This window comes from Camelus dromedarius, chromosome 3 (assembly GCF_036321535.1).
Source record: "Camelus dromedarius isolate mCamDro1 chromosome 3, mCamDro1.pat, whole genome shotgun sequence".
Classification (NCBI taxonomy): Eukaryota; Metazoa; Chordata; class Mammalia; order Artiodactyla; family Camelidae; genus Camelus; species Camelus dromedarius.
The window spans coordinates 5,208,134-5,227,078 of NC_087438.1; the positions used below are offsets into that span (position 1 = coordinate 5,208,134).

Genomic DNA, 18,945 nt, shown 5'->3' on the forward strand with positions numbered 1-18,945 from the left:
ATTTGTCATGAGGAACAGGCCTTTCAGGTAGACCAGCTGGTTGTATAAAACTCTCACCTTTGAAGCCACCTTATCTGAAGGTCACCCATGAATGGTGATAGCGCAGGTGGAGTGGGGATTTATATGTTTGAGGCAATGTTTCTCGACATTTCTCCATTACTTAAGGAGGCTTTTTAGATTTCTTTTTCTTAACCAACCCCCCATGAAATTTTAATACCGCAGGTATATTGCATATTTATTTATGTGATGTGTGCACATCTCTGTCATGCATTACAGGGAATTTTTTATTTTTATTTTTGGCTTTCCCCAAGAACCAGTGTTTGCCCTCTTGGGGATGCTGTGACCTCTGTTGAGAATGTATGACTTAAGGAATCCATTTCCTAAAGCCTAGACGATGCACGTCCACTAGAGGGCTCCACCCGCCAGGTGGGCCAGATCCTGGAATCCACTGACTTGTCCTGACGCCTTCTCTTCTAGACACCCCTGTTTTCCTCAGAGACTGGCCTCTTTCTGTGCTTCCAGAATTAACATCTTCACCACCCACTCACGTCCTTCCTTTCTTGGACGTATCTTTTCTTTAGATGTTTTAGTTCAGCCAACAGATCACAGTCAGATATGGCAAGAATTGCACTCTCTTTCAGGTGATGAAACATGTGTCTGCATCCTTTTCAGATTAACTCTGATGGGACAGTTTTGGGTTCAGATTCTTCACGTCTGTCCCAGGTATTATTTGCATGGGTTTACCGAAGGGACGTCAGGTATATGTCAAAGCGTAACCCCGCTGTTAAGGATAACATCTTACAAAGAATTACGAAGCTTTCTCCCCAAATATCAAAGGCAGGAAAGTGGAGTGGACTGGTCCAAGGCCAAAAACGATATTTAAACTGAAGCTTCAAGAGGACAAGGATTTTTGTCCTTTTTGTTTGCTTAAAATTATGGTCCCTGCACCATGAACAGTTTCTGTCACATAGTGGGCCCTCAGTAATATTTGTTGAATGAGAAAAAAAAATTTTTTTCAGTATGTGAATGAGGATCTTCTGATGCAGTGAATCATGTGGCTATCAGGCATTATATTCATTCATTCAAAGAATACCAAGGATAATAATTTATGATAAACCCTATGTGAATTACCCAATATACACCTAAGGTAATGAAACATATGGGCTCTCTGCCCTCATGGGCCCAAGAGCAAAGCAAGAGGGACTAGCAATACGCAGATGAGTAAACAAAAACTGTTACCTCTGGGGGGCAAGTGATGCTGGAGTGCGGGGCTGGTGGATAGCAGAGGCACTCAGCGTGCTCAGGGAGGACGTGTCGTGGAAGCCAGGCCTAAGACGGTCCCACCCAACAAAAGAAGCAGGAAGGAGCTCCTTGGGCGGAAGGAACTGTGTGTGCAAAGGCCCTGAGCCTGGAGAGATGAGCAAGTTGGAAGACCCCAAAGGAGGGTACAGCACCTTGCAAGGAATTGGGGGGCAGGGCATGAATGGAAGTTGAAGGTGAAGACCAGGGCAAGACGTGTAAAGACTTCAGTGTAGACGTTAAAGTGGAGATACAGCTCTTCCGAGTCTAGACTGCAGGGGAAGGTCTGGGCTGGAGGTCTACTTCGGGAGTAAGTGCTATTTAGATGACGCTGAAGAAGCCGCTAGCTGTGTGGGTGATGCTGCAAGGGAGAAGTTGGGAGGGTAATAAAGGGAAGGAGATTTAGCAGAGCTCTGAAGAGTGTAATGTTTGAGTCAGGAAAGGTCGGGTCAGCGGAATGGCCAGACCCCAGGGAGTGTGGGGTCAAGGAAGCCAAGAGAGACTGAGATTCTTGGCAGGAGAAAGGGATCAGCTGCTGCTGAGGACAGTGCCCAGGACTCACAGTAAGGGGAGGGCAGAAAGGTGTTGATGGGTCTGACAAAGTTGTAGGTTACCAGTGCCCTTGACAAGGATTGCTTCAGTGGCTTCTGGAGGTTACGACATAGTTCGAAATGGGATATGGAGAGTCAGGGCAGAGGGCAAAGAAGTGGAAAGAGCTTAAGCAGACAAGCCTCTGAGGTTTGGCTTTAAAGGAAAATGAGAAATAAAGGAGAAGGCAGGGCTATGTGTGTTTAGGGAGGGCACTGTTTGGTTGGAATTGGGCTTGCTTCCTGCCAGGAATGGTTCAGAGGGAGAGATTGATGACAGAAGTGACCAGGAATGAACTGGAGCCTGGAATCCCTGTTGCCTGGAGACAGTTGATGAACAAAAGAATGGTCCAGGTTGTGGGGTTTGCTGATTCATCAGAGTTAAGAAGTGTTTTTCTTGCAAGTGGTAGAATTTGGTTGTCAAATTTCATGGAAACAAAGAAATTTCTAAATGCATATTCTAAAATCAGACTGTTTCCTTCATTCCAATTCGGCTTCCATGTGGTTCTGATGCCGAGCACGGTTTCTTCTCATCAGCATCATCCAGCACAGTGATTGCCTATAGAAATCCTTAAGGTGTGAAAACTATTTCCTGGAGCAAGCGCAGCATTTCAGTTTCTCAGATGAGGGCAGGGACTCCCATCAGGACCACCTGATCACCGGAAGTTCTGCCTGGCCCGTCTCTTCCGAGATCATTACTCAGACTGCTCTCTTTGTCTCTTAAACACATGTCAGTTAACTTCTTTGCTGCTTCTATGTAATTTCATTTTCCAAAGAGCCTTGCAAATTTTTGAAAGGCATTAAACTGTTTCTCAAAATAGTTAAATTGTGAGATAGTGAAGATTGCTCTAATTGGTTAGTGCCTGATTGATATATGGGACAAAATAAAGGGAATTTCATTAATTGTGAAATCAGATTTCTTCTCTTATTACTGGCCTTAAAAATTTAGTACCTCTGGACCGCTCGTCTAATAATTGGCCTCTTGATTTTTATTGGGCAGGTTTATTATGTAATATGTCCACTGGAAGATGGAAGGGAGTATTTTTAACTTTGTACATTCGCTCTGGAGTTTCAGCAGCCTGGGGCGGATTGCTGTTTCCTTCCTGGCTCGCAGCACTGCGTCACGCCATCAGGAAGCATGCTGATCCATCACAGACACGTGCTTAGACTTGGAAGACACTAGAGATTTTTCAAATGTGATCACGATGGCCCCAAATGAGGACTGGGGCTTTAACTCTTATTTTCTTGATCAGCTGAAACAGTGTGTGTGAAGCCCACCCTCTGGAAACCTTTGTAAATTGTCATTTCTTGAAACTTTGCTTCTTTTGCAAATGCCGTCTTTTTTGGGTGAGACCTGGGCTAAAAGTAGACTCACAGGATGTATCTGATGGCTGCTTCTGGTCCCCACGGAAGGCGAGTGGACTCGGGGAGGAAACCCCTGCCATCCCGAACGACACACAGGAGACCTTAGCCCAAAAGGTTAAACCCAGCTTCTCTGGGCTGCATCTTCTAAAACCCTGCACAATAGTTCTGCCGGCAAGTCTCATGTATTTTTGGTCTAATCAGGTGTGCCTTCTTAGAATTTGTTAAAGAGAAAAGAGATAGCACTCCTATCAGGATCTGAGTAACACTTTTAATTCTATTTAATTAACTAACGTATTTTTGCTGCTGTTGTTAAACGGTAGGTCATTAGAGATATGGTTCCCAAACCATGTGCTAAGGCACCCCAGGATATTTTAAATTTTCAAGGGGCATTCCTTTTGTTGTCAAGCTGGGTTAGGGGCATTGTTGTGACCAAAAAAAAAAACTGTAGTCTGTGGAAATCAAGAGAGAACAGGAAATGTGAATGGTGGTGTTGAATCAGAATAATCCGGGGTTTGTACAGTTAAGCAGCGCTCAGCAAGCACACTGACCTCTGAAGGCCCAGAGTAAGTCCCAGAGTAAGTGGCTATTTAAGAATGAAATAAAAATATAATATTTTACCATAAATATATATATAATATGCAATAACATTTTGTTTTATATTATAAAATGTAAGGTCCAGTGTTGGATTTTTCTTCCAACAACTCCTCGGCTGTTAGGGAGTACTACTCACGTTGTTTAGACCTGTCTGCTTAGCACACAAGACTGTTAGCTATCTCCTCTGGCCTAGGAATGCTGCTAAAATATTACTTAGCCACTGTGGGCATTGTGAAACAGGAAAATATGGGGACCTCTTCAGCAGGTTTCTTTGTTTTTGGCAAGTAAACTTTTACAGTAATGTTGGAGGAAGTGTGCTCAGTTCCTCAACAGTCTTCCTTCACCCACAAGCATCCGTACGTCTGGCTAGCTAGCGGGGCCCCTGATGGCAGGTGCCACGGCCGCCACTGAAGCCTCATCTGTCCCACTCATGAGAAGCCTGCTTTGTATCACCCACGTTTGTCGGCTCGCTCTGTTGACTTTTCTTATTGGTTGGTTTGATTGCATTTATTCCAGTGAAGTTAATTTCTTGGGTGGAGTATAAGAAATTGATTAGAAATAAATGCTCAATGAATATTTGTTGAATGAAGTCATTTAATGAATGTCTTAATCTCAGTTCATCTTAAATCACTATCGGCAGTATGTGGCATGTCTGCGAAAGAACTACGGGCCCCCAATTTATAAGGAATTCAGATTTTAACTTTTAAGTGAATTTTCCGGTAAATTATAAATAATCTGTCTTTAAAACTCAATAGCATGTTGGAGTGTAGGGGTGGGGGTGGGGGGAGGCAGTCAAAATGTGCAAACGAACAGTTATAAAATAGATGAATACTGGGAATATAATGTATACCATGCTAAGTATAACCAACACTGCTCTACACTGTATGTGAAGGCTGTTCAGAGATTAAATCCTAGACGTCTTATCACAAGCAAAACCCTTTTTCCTATTTCTTTAATTTTTTATGCCTATGAGAAAATGGATGTTCACTAAACTTACTGTGGTAATCATCCCATGATGCAGGGAAATCAAATGACTGCTGTACTCCTGAAACTTACACAGCGCTGTATGTCAATTCTATCTCAATACAACTGGAAGAGAAAAAATGAGTGAAATCATGTCCACAAAGTACCCCCCCCAAAAAAAAAACCCTTGCCAGCAGGTTGCTATTTGCTGTTTGTGCCCTCCCAAAATACATATGCTGAAGCCCCAGCCTTGAGTACCTCACAATGTGACTGCGTTTGGAGATCGGGCATTTGGAGAGGTGGCTGAGCTGAAATGAGGCCATGAGGAGGGTGTCCTTATAAGAAAAAGAGACACACAGAGACCCCAGGGGCACACAAGCTTGCGTGAAGAAGAGGCCGTGTGAGGAACTAGCTGGCAGGTGGTCGTCTGCAAGCCAGGTGAGCGGTCTCGGGACAGAACAGCCCTGCCCACACCTCGACCTCAGACTCCCAGCCTCCTCAACGATTGGAACAACCAGTTTCTGTCCTTTAAGCCACTGAGTCTGTGGCACTTCGTTACGGCAACCTGAGCAGCTTAACACACAAGGATAGCAAAGCCCATTCCTTTCGTCTGTTCATTTGTTTTGAGGGTTTTTTGTTTGTTTCTTTCTTTCCTTTTTTTTTTAAATTGAAGTACCGTTGATTTACAGTGTCATGTTAGTTTCTGGTGTACAGCATAGTGATTCAGTTACATATATATATATATATATACACACACACACACACACACAAACACACACACACACACATATGTAAAATTTTTTTCATTTCTTTTTCACTATAGGCTATTACAAGTTACTGAATACAGTTCCCTGTGCTCTGCGGTAGGACTTTGTGGTTTCTCTAGTCTGTATATAGTAGGACACAAGTGAACTTATTTGCAAAACTGGAAGAGACTCACAGACTTATGGTTACCGAAGAGGAAAGTTCGGGGAGGGATATGCTGGGAGTTTGGGATTCGCAGATACACAGCTCATTCCTTTTGATGGGAGGCAGGGGTCGTTGAATGCTGCTGACTAGGAAGAGCTGCTCAGCCCTGGGCTTTTGGGAGAGCTGAGATGCCTCTTGGTGATTTGGGCAGACCTCATGTCTGTTCTCTCTGGTTGAAATTGCCCAGAAGTCAGGGTCTGGTGGCCGTGGTTAAAACGTGTGTTTGTGTCCCCATATTACAGATACTACAGGAAGATACACAGTAGTGGGGGAAAGAGGGTGGTTGAGGTAACCCAAGAGCACACTCTGGGGAGGTGCTACCTTTAAAGTACGTTTTGGCCTTTTGTTCTATTAAAAGGAAAGCTTCTGCCAGGCATCCCCTCCTGTGATTAATATTATTAATGGGACATCCAGTTTAGTTTGTAATAGGAAATTTTTTTTTGTTTTCCTGCTCACAAAGGTTTCAGTTATGCCTCCAAGCAGTTATTTATCTTTTTTAATCACAGTGTGACTCTGTGGAACATATTTTGGTCTCACTATAAAGGGCAATCAAAGTAGACCTTGAGAATCGCAGTGTTCATTGTTTTTCTCCCGTGTTTGAAGGCTGTGGCTGCCTGTGCAGGATTTTGCCGTCCATGCCTTCTCTGTGGACGCACCTATGGATGCCATGTTTGAGATCACGCCTGGATTGGCCGTGCTGTCCCTGTGTTGTTACTGCTCTGCCCTCTGCAAACCTGCCCCTCGGGTACCATGTACCTTTGATACCCGCATTAGTCCATTACCTTCATAGGGTGTCCTCTTACTCAGTCATAATTGGCAGGGTATTTTGTGCTTGTTTTGCTTAATTCTAATTTATCTACTATTATGTCGGTTATAAAGGGGGGTCACAAGTAGGTCATGATGCAAACTGCCAGTGAGGTAACAGTAAACGTACCCCATGTAGCCAGCAAAGGCGAGCATCCCTTCTCGTAGGCTGTTAGTTGAAGAGGTACACTCATCTCACTTGTGTGCAGTGACGTGGCGTATCATCTCGTCTTAAACTGAGCTGCACAGGCTGAGTGTCTGATAGCTTTGGTCATGTTTGTTCACTGAATCTGAGCACTTGTTGGCTCTTACATTTTTAAATGAATGGATCTGGATTAAATGTGTCACCTATAAAGTGATGATAAGTGAAGAGAATTATGTATAGTGTTTAAATGAAACTAAATTTCATTGATTCAGATTAGAGATTATCTGTCCAAATTGATGGGAAATTGAAATTAAAATGCATTCAGATACCTTTTTTTTCCACTTTTGAGTCCACTGAAATCACCGGAATTAGGCAAATTATATATTGCTTGGTGCAGAATCTTAGGTGAGCTGATTCAAGGCTAATAAAATTTGAGTTTTAACTAGTTAATAATCAGATGCTTCTAAAATTTTTGAAAAGCACTGAGACACAGCACTTAAAGTGTGTTCTTCTGTTGCGTATATGTCATTATATTTAGGAGGGGGGTTAGGAAGACACAGAAACCAGCACTGATTAAGCCTCCTGGACAGTCCTGGACCACCTGGTCCCCTGCGTTTCTGAAGGAGTGGCACTTCTTTGGGACAATTAGCTTTCCATTCAGCCATCTGGACTCACAAAGACGAAGAAGACAAAGGCTTCTGTTGGGTATTAGTGAAGATGTGTGGTTCAGTTAATCATCAATTAGTTGACAAAATATCAGATGTAATCATCCAGACATCACTGGTCCAGCAGGTGGTGGGGCAGGGGACGGTTTGGACCAGACAGAGACTAATTCTAACAGAGGTACTTAGTAATCACAGGTGAATGCTGAATTGGGGTTGAAGTTCTGTGAAACAGAGTGGGGAGAGAAATGTCTGCTCATATTACTTTGCAGAAATGGCCTGCAGAATAAGGCAACGACAGAAGTAAAATGACCAGCCCCATTTTGGGTGCTGGAGAAATGGGCTGAGTTATGAAAATAGCAGCTCTCTCCTTCCCATACAGCTTGGTCCCCTCGCTCCTCGTGGTGAAGAGGAACTAGGCCCTGGGAGCTAAGGTTCTCCCGTGTGCTTGAAGCCCGAGATGGCCTGGATGAGAGAGCAAACGTGTGACACACACCCCTCTGCAGAACAGTGAACTGTGGCTCTCGGTGGAGAGAGGCTTGTGTGGTCTTTTTCCGCAGAGTTCTGAATATTGGAAGCCCTATGTCTTGTCTCTTTTTTGTTATTCTAACCTGTTCATCAAGACCGCCTTCTGCCCATCAGTTTCAGATTTGCAGCCTCTAAGCCAAGAAGCATGCGTCTGGGTTTCTGCGTGGTGAATTTAGCTCTCCCTTATTCTAGGGAAGATGTGTTCTCAGTGACTTAATTTGTGGGAGGAACTTTTGATCAAGATCTTGAGTATCTTCTAGACCTGCCTCTTCCAGTTGGTTTGCAGTGAGCTGGTGAGCACTTCCAAGAGGATCAAAGGCTCTCAAACTCCCTCCTCCAATTTTATGTGGCTGTGATACTGGACTTGAACCCTACCTGAGTGTAAGATTCTTAGTTCTTCAGCCCAAATATAGCTGGGAAAATAGCATAATGAATGCTACTCAGAAAGGCTTAATAACAACAGATATAAAAGAGAATATGAAAATAATGCTCACAGCCAACACACTGTCTATTTCTAGTGACCATTTCCGTAAGAAAGCAAATTGCATTTGATTCCCAATTTTCAATTCCAGTCTTCAACCCAAAGCTCTCATGTTGAGGTGGCTGGTCTTTGAATTTTCTTTATAACTTTCTTTCCTCGTCTGCTCAGGCTTCCAAAACACCACAGACTGGGCGGTACAAACAGCACATATTTATTTCTTATGTTTCTGGAGGCTGGGAAGTCCAAGATCAAGGCCCCTGATGATTCAGTCCTGGTGAAGGTTCTCTTCCTGGCAGACACCCTCCTCACGTGGCAGAGAGAGACTCTTCCTTTCCTGATGAGGACGCTAATCCCATCATGGGGGCCCCACCCTCGTGACCTCATCTAAACCTGATTATCTCTCAAAGGCTGTCTCCTAACACCATCGCCTCAGGAGGTAGGGCTTCAGTACATGCACCTGGGAAGGACCGGAAATTCAGTCCATAACAATTTCTGACTCTACCTCTTCTCATCTGGAGGAATTTTAAATTAGAAGAGGATTCCAACACATGACCTAAGGATCATTGGATGTTATTAGGCAAAGTGCAGTGTTTCTGGTCTGCACTGAATAACTGAAAAAAAGCTGAAATCCTGTGGCCAGGGCATAGAGCAAATCTAATTCTTTGGAAGTTGCAGGAAATGTGGGGAAGACGGGGTTGCAGCATGTTTGCGAGCTCAGTTAAGGAACATTCTACCTGATCATTTTCTCTCCCAAGCAAGAGCATTGTTTTATTTAAGCCATATGTGATGCTTATGAGATGCAGTGAGCTTGCTGAATATTCATTTGCAGCTCTGCTCATCAAGTTCTTCTGATCCCTCTTATTTTCCTTTGACTTATAATTGGTGTGTTTGCATATTTATGATCTGCTTTGTGTTAAGCTGAGGGCCTGTTTGAAAGGCTGTCCTGTCCCTGCTCTCCAGCCTTGTGCAGCGGGCTCATAGAGAAGGCGTGGCACTGAGGGATGGGGTCTCAGATGTGTGCTGCCTGCTGACCCCTACGGATGCTGTAGCTTGCAGCTCCTCGCTTGAGATGAAGAATGGGAATACTGAACAACTGAAAAACCCTTTGAAGGAATCACGAAGGACCTGAGTGCTCACCTAACCCACGGGATCATTTCTCAAATGTCTGAAGGCAGTGAAGTGACACCCTTCAGTGTTTCTTTCCCAGATGACATAACCCTGCTCAGGTCATTCACCCTTGGTCACCTAACCCAGTTAGGAACCTCCTGGCTTCCCATTACTTTCCTCTGAATGCACGTAGACGCCTCAGCATCACCAGTTAAGTGCTCCGTGGACACGTGGTCTCCAAAATGCAGCCACTTCAAGAACTTTAAATGACGGAGGTACGTTACAGCAGAAAACACAAACACTTTATAAAGGGAAATAATGTCAGTTTCTTACAAAGCTTACGCATGTCTGTTTAGAATTTGTTCAGAAGTACCTTCCCCACACCCTCGTAGGGAATCAGATTGCCCTGGATGAACCTGACCTGACTCACGTGACCTGGGGCACTGTGGGACGGAGCAAGGACCGTCCAGCGAGCCTGGCATGGGCCTGCCCTCAAGTGTCTTAATTTTTTAGACCTTTGTTTCTCTGCCTCTAAGGTGAAATAATAAAAACGTCCATCCTCCTAGTTGTTTCACTGTCTGGACTCTCGCGAGGATGAGAAAATACAAGGGATGTTTGGGGGCGCGTCGGTGAGGGCTCTGAAGGAAGCGACGTCACAGTGTGCTGGTGACGCCGGCCTTCCCAGCAGTGCAGAGCCCGTGAATGCTGCGTCAGACAAGAATGACCCCTCACTTCCGTCCAATGAAGACGGGGATGTGGGGGGGAGTGGCGGGGACCACCTGGCCTCCGTGATGACTTCTTGGCAAGGTCCGGTTTGCACAGATTCTGGATCCTGGGTGATGCTCGATTTCAAAGCCTGATTTGGATCTTCAGGGTGAACCCTGACTGCTGTCACTACCTTCAACAATTTATTTTCTCCCAAGACACCTCTTGGGAGGCCAGGTTTCTTCTGTTTTCTGACCGATGTGGGAGGAGCTAAATGAAGCAAAAAGAGAAAAGAAGATATCAAGACAGAGTGATGTTATCAAATAAACCCAGCATTGTGAAAACAGGATTTTTATGGTGTGCTCTGCTTAAGTCTTCTAGACAATAAAGTGCTGTGATGCTATTTTTGGAAAGGAAACCTTAACCACATCATTTTCTTGTGCCCTGGTTTTCATACAAAGGCGTTGTATGAATGTGCCCTTTTGAAAGGAAGATGCTTTAGGACATCAGTCACATTTGTAAATGTGTGTAGTTATTAAAATATCAGGACTAATTCTGTTAACCTTATTGTATAGTATTGCAGGAGGAACCCGGGTATCAGAAAAATGCTTGTAATGGGTTTATTTTTTCCATCAGAAGAGAAATGTCATATTTCACTTGGCCCTAAAACTTGTCATTGTTTCTTTCTTAAGCATTTCCTTTGCATATACTCATAAAAATCCATTATTGCATTCTTTCCAATTATCTGTCGCCTAGAAGGGTTTGAATTACGTGTTGTTCAAAGCAATGCAGCATCTGTTGACCAAATGGATGAATGAATGATCAAAAGAAGGCTTTTCCTTATGCTCCGTGACAATATAAAGCTGCCAGGGCACTGTGTCGGGCAGGCGGCGTTGTCAGAGAGCGGCTGCATCTGGACGTCCCGCTGGGGGGGGCCGGGGCGGGGGTGGGGGGGCGTCGTTCAGTTCCGTTGCTTACATGTGGTTCTTGTTTTGGAGGAATTGACTTCCTGAAATACTCGCATGTTTTGTTTGAAGGCATTTTTAAGGAGAAAAAGAAGAAGCTCTCATAGAGAACGACTGTCATTTTTATCATTATTTCAGCTGCACTTAATAAGCAACAAGATAGTCCTTTCTAACTCTGGGCAGTCTGCTTTGCGTTGGTGCCTCTCACTCCTGCGCTCTTCGGCTCGCTGTTCTTCCGAGCACACCCAGCAACGACAGAGGTTGAAGAACCTTTCACAAAGTCATGGTCATTTTGCAGAAACAGAGGACTGCAGGGTTTCACTAACAGTGTCCCCCGGGCACATCTCTGACATGAACTTCCGTCAGCGAGGGGAGGGCCTGTCCTCAGACAAGAAGCCAGGAGGTCCACCAGCTCTCCCACGTGCTCCCCCGATGGACTTCCACCAGAGGTGATGTGTGAGAGGATGGCCGCGGGAAGGAATGGAGCCTGTGCAGCCAGAAATGTGTGCAAGCAACACTGAAGGCGGGCCCATCGCTCCCAAGCTCGGTGCTGGTGCACACAGACCACATGCACACGTCAGAGCCGCAGATGCACGTACCACACAAACCACATGCATGCCCCCTGTGTAAATTACAGCCTGCACACATGTTACACACGTCGTACAGATAACACATCCCATGTGCACGTACGTACCACATCCAGACATCACACACAAATCACTCAAGACACATATGGCTCTCACGTGTCTACACACAACAAATCACACATGCCATACACATCACACAAATCTTGCATGCATGCTGTGTACACATGTATCATGCATCCATCATGCACAACTCTTACCCATCACGCACATGCACGGTTACACCCACCACTGATACTTTAATCAGCAGCAGTCCTGGAGGGGAGAGAAAATTTGGATGAATAAGAGACCATTTCCGGGGTTGCTGTGAGAATGTGGGTGAGTCCGGGAAACTCCACCTCCCACACCCACGGAACCAGCGGGGTAGGTGGGGCCGTGTGGAAGGCCACGCTGTTCTAGTCTCAACAGCTGTCTTCCACTTGTGCCGGGAGGCTGTGCTTGTTCACAGAACAAAGCTCATCCCACTGATCGGCCCATTTCTAACTCTGCCCTGCTCTGCCCCTCCATCCCCAAAATGGGTTCCCTGGGCTTTGGGTGGCTAAGAACCAACACCCTTGTTTTCTACCAGTGTGCAGACCTATCGAGTGACAGAGTGTCAGAAGAATAAAATACTGCCTTTATCACTGTTACGAGTGTTTGGAGAAATGGCTTAGGTCTGGACCAGCTGGACTTACTGTTGTCCTGAATGAAGCCATCTCCCCTGGCCCCAGCCCAGGGGCACATGGGTCCTGGGCTCTCCGGTTGGCAGGGATGAGCACTGTGTTCAGGGTCTCAGGACCGCTGAGAGGGCAGAGGAGGGGTAAGCTGTCCAGGGTAACCTTCTCCCCACCTCTCTGATCAGACAAATTTGACCTGCTTTCTTTGGGAGGAGGGATTACACTGTGCAGAGGGCGTGCAGCCCGATTCTCTGTGGAGTCCCATCATGGGGACCTTGGCAGCTTAGGAGTAAAACATCCCCGACAGTGGCTGAGTCCTAGCCGCCCATGCTGTCCGCGATAAGCTGATGTGTGTCAGTGGGAGACTCTTAGCAAGGAGCACAAGACATTGGGAAACGGATACCCTGCCTTTGTTGCTGAAGGCATTCGTGCCTGTTTGGTGAGAAGTCAGGTCATGTGGAGAGGGGCCGGGGCAGCGGGACATCTGGCCCAGGCGTGGCCATGCGGGCACTGCCGGACCTGCGCAGGCCCAGCCCTGCACACACAATCGTCAGTTGTATGTATCTTCCCCACTTGCTCTGGGTTAATAGTGTGCCTTGAAAAAAAACACTGTCATACACTGCTGGTGAGACTGTCAGTGGAACATTTCCTCGGAATGCAATATATATCAAAATTGTGCAATAGATATCAAGAAATTTAAAATATTCACGGCTTTCAACTCAGTGTATTTTACTAATTGAGCCCAAGGAAATGATCAACTGTTAAGCCAAAACTTTAGATGCAAGATTGACCACTCTAACTTTAGGCAAATGCAAAGCATACTGATAAAGTCAGTGCTGGGTAGTATGGACATAAATAAATTATGATGTAGTCACAGGACAGAACATTATCTAAGCACTCAAAGTCCTGTTTCTACAGAATTTTTTGATCTGGAAAAAATCGGATTAGATGTTAAATTTAAAAAGTAAAGCAAAACACTGCATTCAGGATGAACTCAGTTTCTTTGGAACAAGATACTGGTCTTGATGATACAAAATATGGCACCAAGTTTGAGAATATGGGAGGATGTGGAGTGGGTAGGTAAGGCCATATGGATAACAGTGGTCTTCTAGAGCAAGGAAATTCTAGGTTCTTTTTAGTTTTTCTTTATGTGTTTTTCTCCCCCCCCCCAATTTTTGTGAACATGAATTGTTTTTATCATCAACAGAATAACCAGTTATATGGTTTGAAAGGCTACCATATTCCTGTATAAACAGTAGATATTGGGGAATATCACTTTTCCAGGCTCAGTGAATACAGTTTCAATGTGAGGGCAGCCTGTCTCAGTTACCTAGGATCATTGTAATGCTGTGTAACAACCATGAAATCCCAGTGGAACACAATAGTAGACTAGGGGTTGGCTGGGTATCTCTGTTTCATGTCTCTCATCTTCCTGGGACCAGTAGGCTGGCCGGAGCATGTTCTTTTCCTGGTGAGACACAACAGAGTCACCCAAAATGCCAGACCACCTAAGCCAGGCTAGATCTGGCACTGGGTTACTCCCACCCCCATTGCATTAGCTGTAGCAAAGCAAATGGCGGAGCCCAAAGAAAGGGAGGGACTGCAGAGTCACCTGTCGGAGGGCATGGATCCGAGAAGGGGATGGAATCCATAAGGGTGACAGCTGTTTCTGTTACATAGATGCAAATGTTAGTTTTGAAAAAGAAATAAAATTAACCTCCTGCAGAGTCACCTCTTTGCAGACTGTTGCTCATTTGCGTTGTCTTTGTTGGGTTCATGAGGGAGGAACGCTCAGCCTGCTGAGTGGCTCTTTGTGTCTCATCAGATCCTGGCCAATGTGATCATTTTCATCTGTGGAAACCTGGCGGGGGCATACCACAAGCACCTCATGGAGCTTGCTCTGCAGCAGACATATCAGGACACGTGCAACTGCATCAAGTCCCGGATCAAGTTGGAATTTGAAAAACGTCAGCAGGTAAAGTGCATTTTCAGTCTTCCATCTGTGTTGCTGGAGGTGTTACTGACATGATGTTGCTGCCGCCCATGTCGAGTGTGCAGCTCATTCACTTGCAGCATCGGGAGGAAACCAGAGTAGCTCTCTGATTGCCCTGCACACCCAGCTTCCGGGGTGCTTGGTGGCACTGTAAACCAACCAGCAGAGATGGCATCTTCAGACTCAACCCCGGTGACCCCAGGATCGCCCACAAGCTGACAGCCACATCAACCACCCTCAGCACGTGGCAGGGGAAGTTCAAATAATAATAATGATGATGATGATGATGATGATGATGATAGTAACACTTCATTAAGGCACTCACTTTTGGTTAAAGCACATTTCTCTGTGATAGTATTTGTGGCAAGACTTTGCCCACCTACAGAGTGCCTGTTTTCCACATGGGATGGGGTGGGATGAGATAATGAAATGGGATGGATGATTGAAGTCGTCCTTGAGGGAGGTGATTGGAGTCGGGAGGGGAAGTCTGACGGGGAACTAGTCATGGTGTCAGGGGCTGTCCTACAGTGATTGCTGTGGGTGATGCGAGAAACAGACATCAGAGGAATGAACAGGTTATGACGAAACACTGCAGAGATAGGAACTGGAGGTAAGTGGCAGGCGTGGGAGCAAAGCCATGTGGTGTCATCCAGGACGGTGGCGAGCAGGTGGAGCAGGTGTGCTTTGGAGGGAAGACCAGGAAGGAGTCCTATATGTGACATGCTTAATTTCAGGTCATGGCGAAATACCCATGTGAATAAACTTGTTTTTCTTGGGTTTGTATGTCCATCACTAGGAACCCAGTCTCCATCTGTAAAGGTGGTGGTTAGCACGACTCTCTGTGAACACCACACTCGCCTCTCTGAGCTCATTCATCAAAATTTGGCACATAGAAGATCTTCATTACTATTTGTTGTATTGAGTTAGTCTGTTGTGTATAATTTCATCAAAATGTATTATGGTGGTGGGAGCCAAAGAAATCCTTTGAATTTTGACACTAGACTTTGATTTGTGTATGGACTTATACATAATAATTGAATTCTTTTTTGAAAACAGGGAGTTCCATTTATTCATTCAACAAATGTTCATGGAGCACTGAGTTCATGGCAGGCATGAGCCTAGGCCCTGGGGTGTGCCTGTAAATATTACTTTCTCACTTGTATTAGCAGATTTCGTGGTTTGTTTTTTAAAAAGCATTTTGTGTTACAACATGTATAGCAAAAATATTCCATACTTAATGTTTGATTCCTTAGTCCCTACGTATATCAGACTCTGTATTCAATGTTGAGATATAGACAGCTGTTGACATGAGCCCGTTAGCCAGCATATCTTCGTATATCTGTGTTCAGTAATAGTTCAAAGCCAGGTTCTAGAAAATTCCATAGTTTCAACAGACAGCACTTAGCGTTCGTGATTGTCCCCTATACACAGTCCAAATGTTTGGGCTAGATGGTTTCCTTTTTCAAACAGCGGTGACTAGATCAGGTTGGTCCTGCCGGTCTTGTTTACCTTTCTTTTCCATCACCTGCAGAACTGCCTTCAGAATAGCACCAAGGTTAGGGAGACCTGGAATTCCAAGCGGACGGATTATGTAACCTAATATTTATAGCACCGGCTTTGACAGAACAGTAAGTCAGGCTGCTGACCTCCTCTGCACTGCCGACTCCCTGAAGCGACCTTGAGCAACCAGAACTGGGTGTCATCCCTTGTCACAGTGATTTGTGGGGTCCAAGTGGTCAGAAAGGCCACATTTTGACCTTACACGGCTCCATAACCAGACCAGTGAGGCACACCTCGTGTTGGAGGCTCTGTGAGGCCGTCACGGGAGGTGTTACAAGGGCATGTATTTACTAGCTTTAGGGAAAGGAGCTAATGATCCCTTAAAATAAGGAAAGAGAAAAGGAACACTTTGAAGCAAAATAAGACCTTATACTCAAGATATTTAATAAAACATAATTTGACAGCACGCACGTATTTGGAGACCAAAGCTGGGAGTCAGCTCTTAGGATCTGGAGCCCAGATTGGAGCACTTTTCTTGTTAGGGCTTTGGAAAATATGTTTCTAGAATTAGAATAAATGTTTGTAGTTTTTTCAGACCAGCATGTAATTAAATGGGAGTGAAAAATTTAATGAAATCAGTAAGATGTGATGGGACAGACTTAAGGGAACAAGTAAGACTTGGCCAGTGGCCGCCCGCGTGTCCCTCCTGCCGAAGGGTGGTCTCTGAGACAGCGGGGTCGGCTGCGGCCACAGCCCGGACCAAGGGCTGCACGAGTCACTGCAGGTCCACCCTTTCCCGCAAACCAGTTTTGCTCCATCCTCAGTCACTACGGCAAACAGCAGTGTCCTGCAGAGTGTCTCCTTCAGGTGGAGGGCTGTGTGCTGAGCAGCTACTAAACAATTAACGATTAGTTTCAGCCGCCACTTGGTTAAAACCTATACCACCCATTTTACTGTTACGTCTGCAGGGGCCTCGGAGGGAGCGGACGCTCCCGGAGGCTCAGTGGCCGCCGTCCTGAGTGGTGCCAGGGCCTCGTCTCTCAGCCTCACCCGCTGCTGCCCTCAGTCCTTGGGGAGGAAGGCATGTGTCTGTCCCACGTGAGCCCAGGGAGCTGCCCCTTCAGCGAGCCCGCTGGGGCTGCAAACAGTTGATATTCCTGAGCAGTGCCTAGAGATTCTGAAATCGTTTCAAAATTTGCTCAACTCTGGACTCTCTTTCCTTTAGCTTAGATGGTATTTTTCCTAGATGCAAATGAGATGAATTTCTAGAGATTAACAACCATGTTTGAATAAAGTGGCTATTTGCGCTGTAAGATTTTGGGAGAAAAAGGAATGAAAAATGTTAGCAGAAATTTTTCTCAGAGTTGTATTCTTGCCCTAAAAGTGCCCTCGTGTATAAACAACATATAGATGTATTTTTACTAGGTGGGAAAACAACTACATCCCATGAGCGGGGGGGGGCCGCCTTTGGGGTCTGAAAGTGGTGAGCTTTGACTTTTGTCATTAAGCTTCCCACCCCGCAGTAAAAGCCGTTTCTTGTGCTCGGTGTCCGTGAGCAGAAGACCCTTCATCAGACCTGAGGAGGCCGCAGGTGCCTCTCCCTGGGGTGGGCAGGAGCCTCTCAGGGACTGACAGCAGCCAGATTCAGAGCAAAACAAGGACCCTCCCGCTTCACTGAAGTCAGCGTTGCCTCTGTAGGACTGAAAACTGGGTTTTTCTTTTCTATAGAGAGATAATAAACACTCTTCAATTTATATTTGTCTTTGTTTTGAAGTAATGTAATTCAAAGAATCTTTATACAGTCTGCCTTCCTCTGGAACCATCCTGAAGACTGCCCGTGACACAGTGTGCTTTCCAGTGGAGAACGCTAGTCAAGCGAGCCGTGGCCCCCGTGTTATGCCTTGGTCTGTATCCCACTGGGCTGGGGGTGGGGGCTAGCGAACCAGGAGGCTTCCTGGCTCTCCCTGGGGGCAAAATTGTGTTTCCTCTCTGCAGACTTCGTTGGAACAAGTGGACCTTTTGTGCCCATGGTTGGGCAGGTAATAAATGTTCCCGTCTCTGTCCTGATATGATAGTGGGTGCTCTTTGGGCACGCCCGGCTGCGTTGCACGCACCATTCAGGATGCTCGGGGAAGCGCTGCTGAAGCTGTTTTGGGTTTGGGCTGCTAAAGTTTGGTCCCCTTCCATGAGGAGAAAGGAGAAAGGGAAGAATGGGTGTTTCTTTGAGTCCTGATAAGGTGCCGGTGGTCTGTTTAGTTCTTTTTGCTCACACTGTTACATCAGGTTTCTGTTGCTGTTGTGACAGATGACCACGACTGTGGCGGCTTAGGGCGGGTTTAGTGCTGCAGGTTTCTGGAGACCCGAAGTCCGAAGTCGGTCTCATGAGCCAGATCACCGTGTTGGCAGGGCTGGCTCCTTCCGGAGGCTTGAAGGGGCAAGTCTGCGTAGCTGCCTTTTCAAGTTTCTGGGGCCTGCCTGATTCCCTGGGTCCTGGCCCCTTCCTTCAACCTCAAATGCAGCGGCAGAGAATTTTCCAGCCTCTCCCTCTGTCTCCAGCCCCGCTCTCTGGTCTGTGATTCCGCTCTTGCACCGTCTTCCTTCTCGCTGCCTAACCCTCCAGCCTCCCTCAAAGGAGGAGAATCCAGAAGAACCTCCCCATCTTGAGGTGCTTAATTTAATTACATCTGCTAAGTTCTGGGTTTTCTGTGTAAGGTCACATCGTCACAGGTGCTGGGGGTTAGAATGGGGTCATCTTTGCAAGTTCATTATTCAGCCTGCTATCCTGTCTTCTTAATCGATTTATAAACTCTATCGCGTAAGTCCTTTCCCACGCTTAGACCAAGTAAAGTAATTGCCAAGTGACTTGTCTAAGATCACTCGGCTCTGAAGTGTTTTTTCTGCCTCTCATGTTGGTTCTGCCTGGGGTTTTGGAGTGATCTCTGGGGATATAGAGTGTTCTCAGCTGTAAAGGACTTTTT

General features: G+C 45.9%; 1 protein-coding gene across 2 annotated transcripts in view; it reads left to right on the forward strand.

Moving 5' to 3' along the window:
• Positions 1–18,945, forward strand: part of ADCY2 (adenylate cyclase 2) — a 378,996-nt gene that overhangs the window by 173,760 nt on the left and 186,291 nt on the right. For both annotated transcript variants that reach the window (XM_064479397.1, XM_064479401.1), the window contains exon 4: positions 14,300–14,449. In XM_064479397.1, coding sequence (XP_064335467.1) covers positions 14,300–14,449 — 150 coding nt within the window. The remainder of the gene's footprint in view (positions 1–14,299; positions 14,450–18,945) is intronic.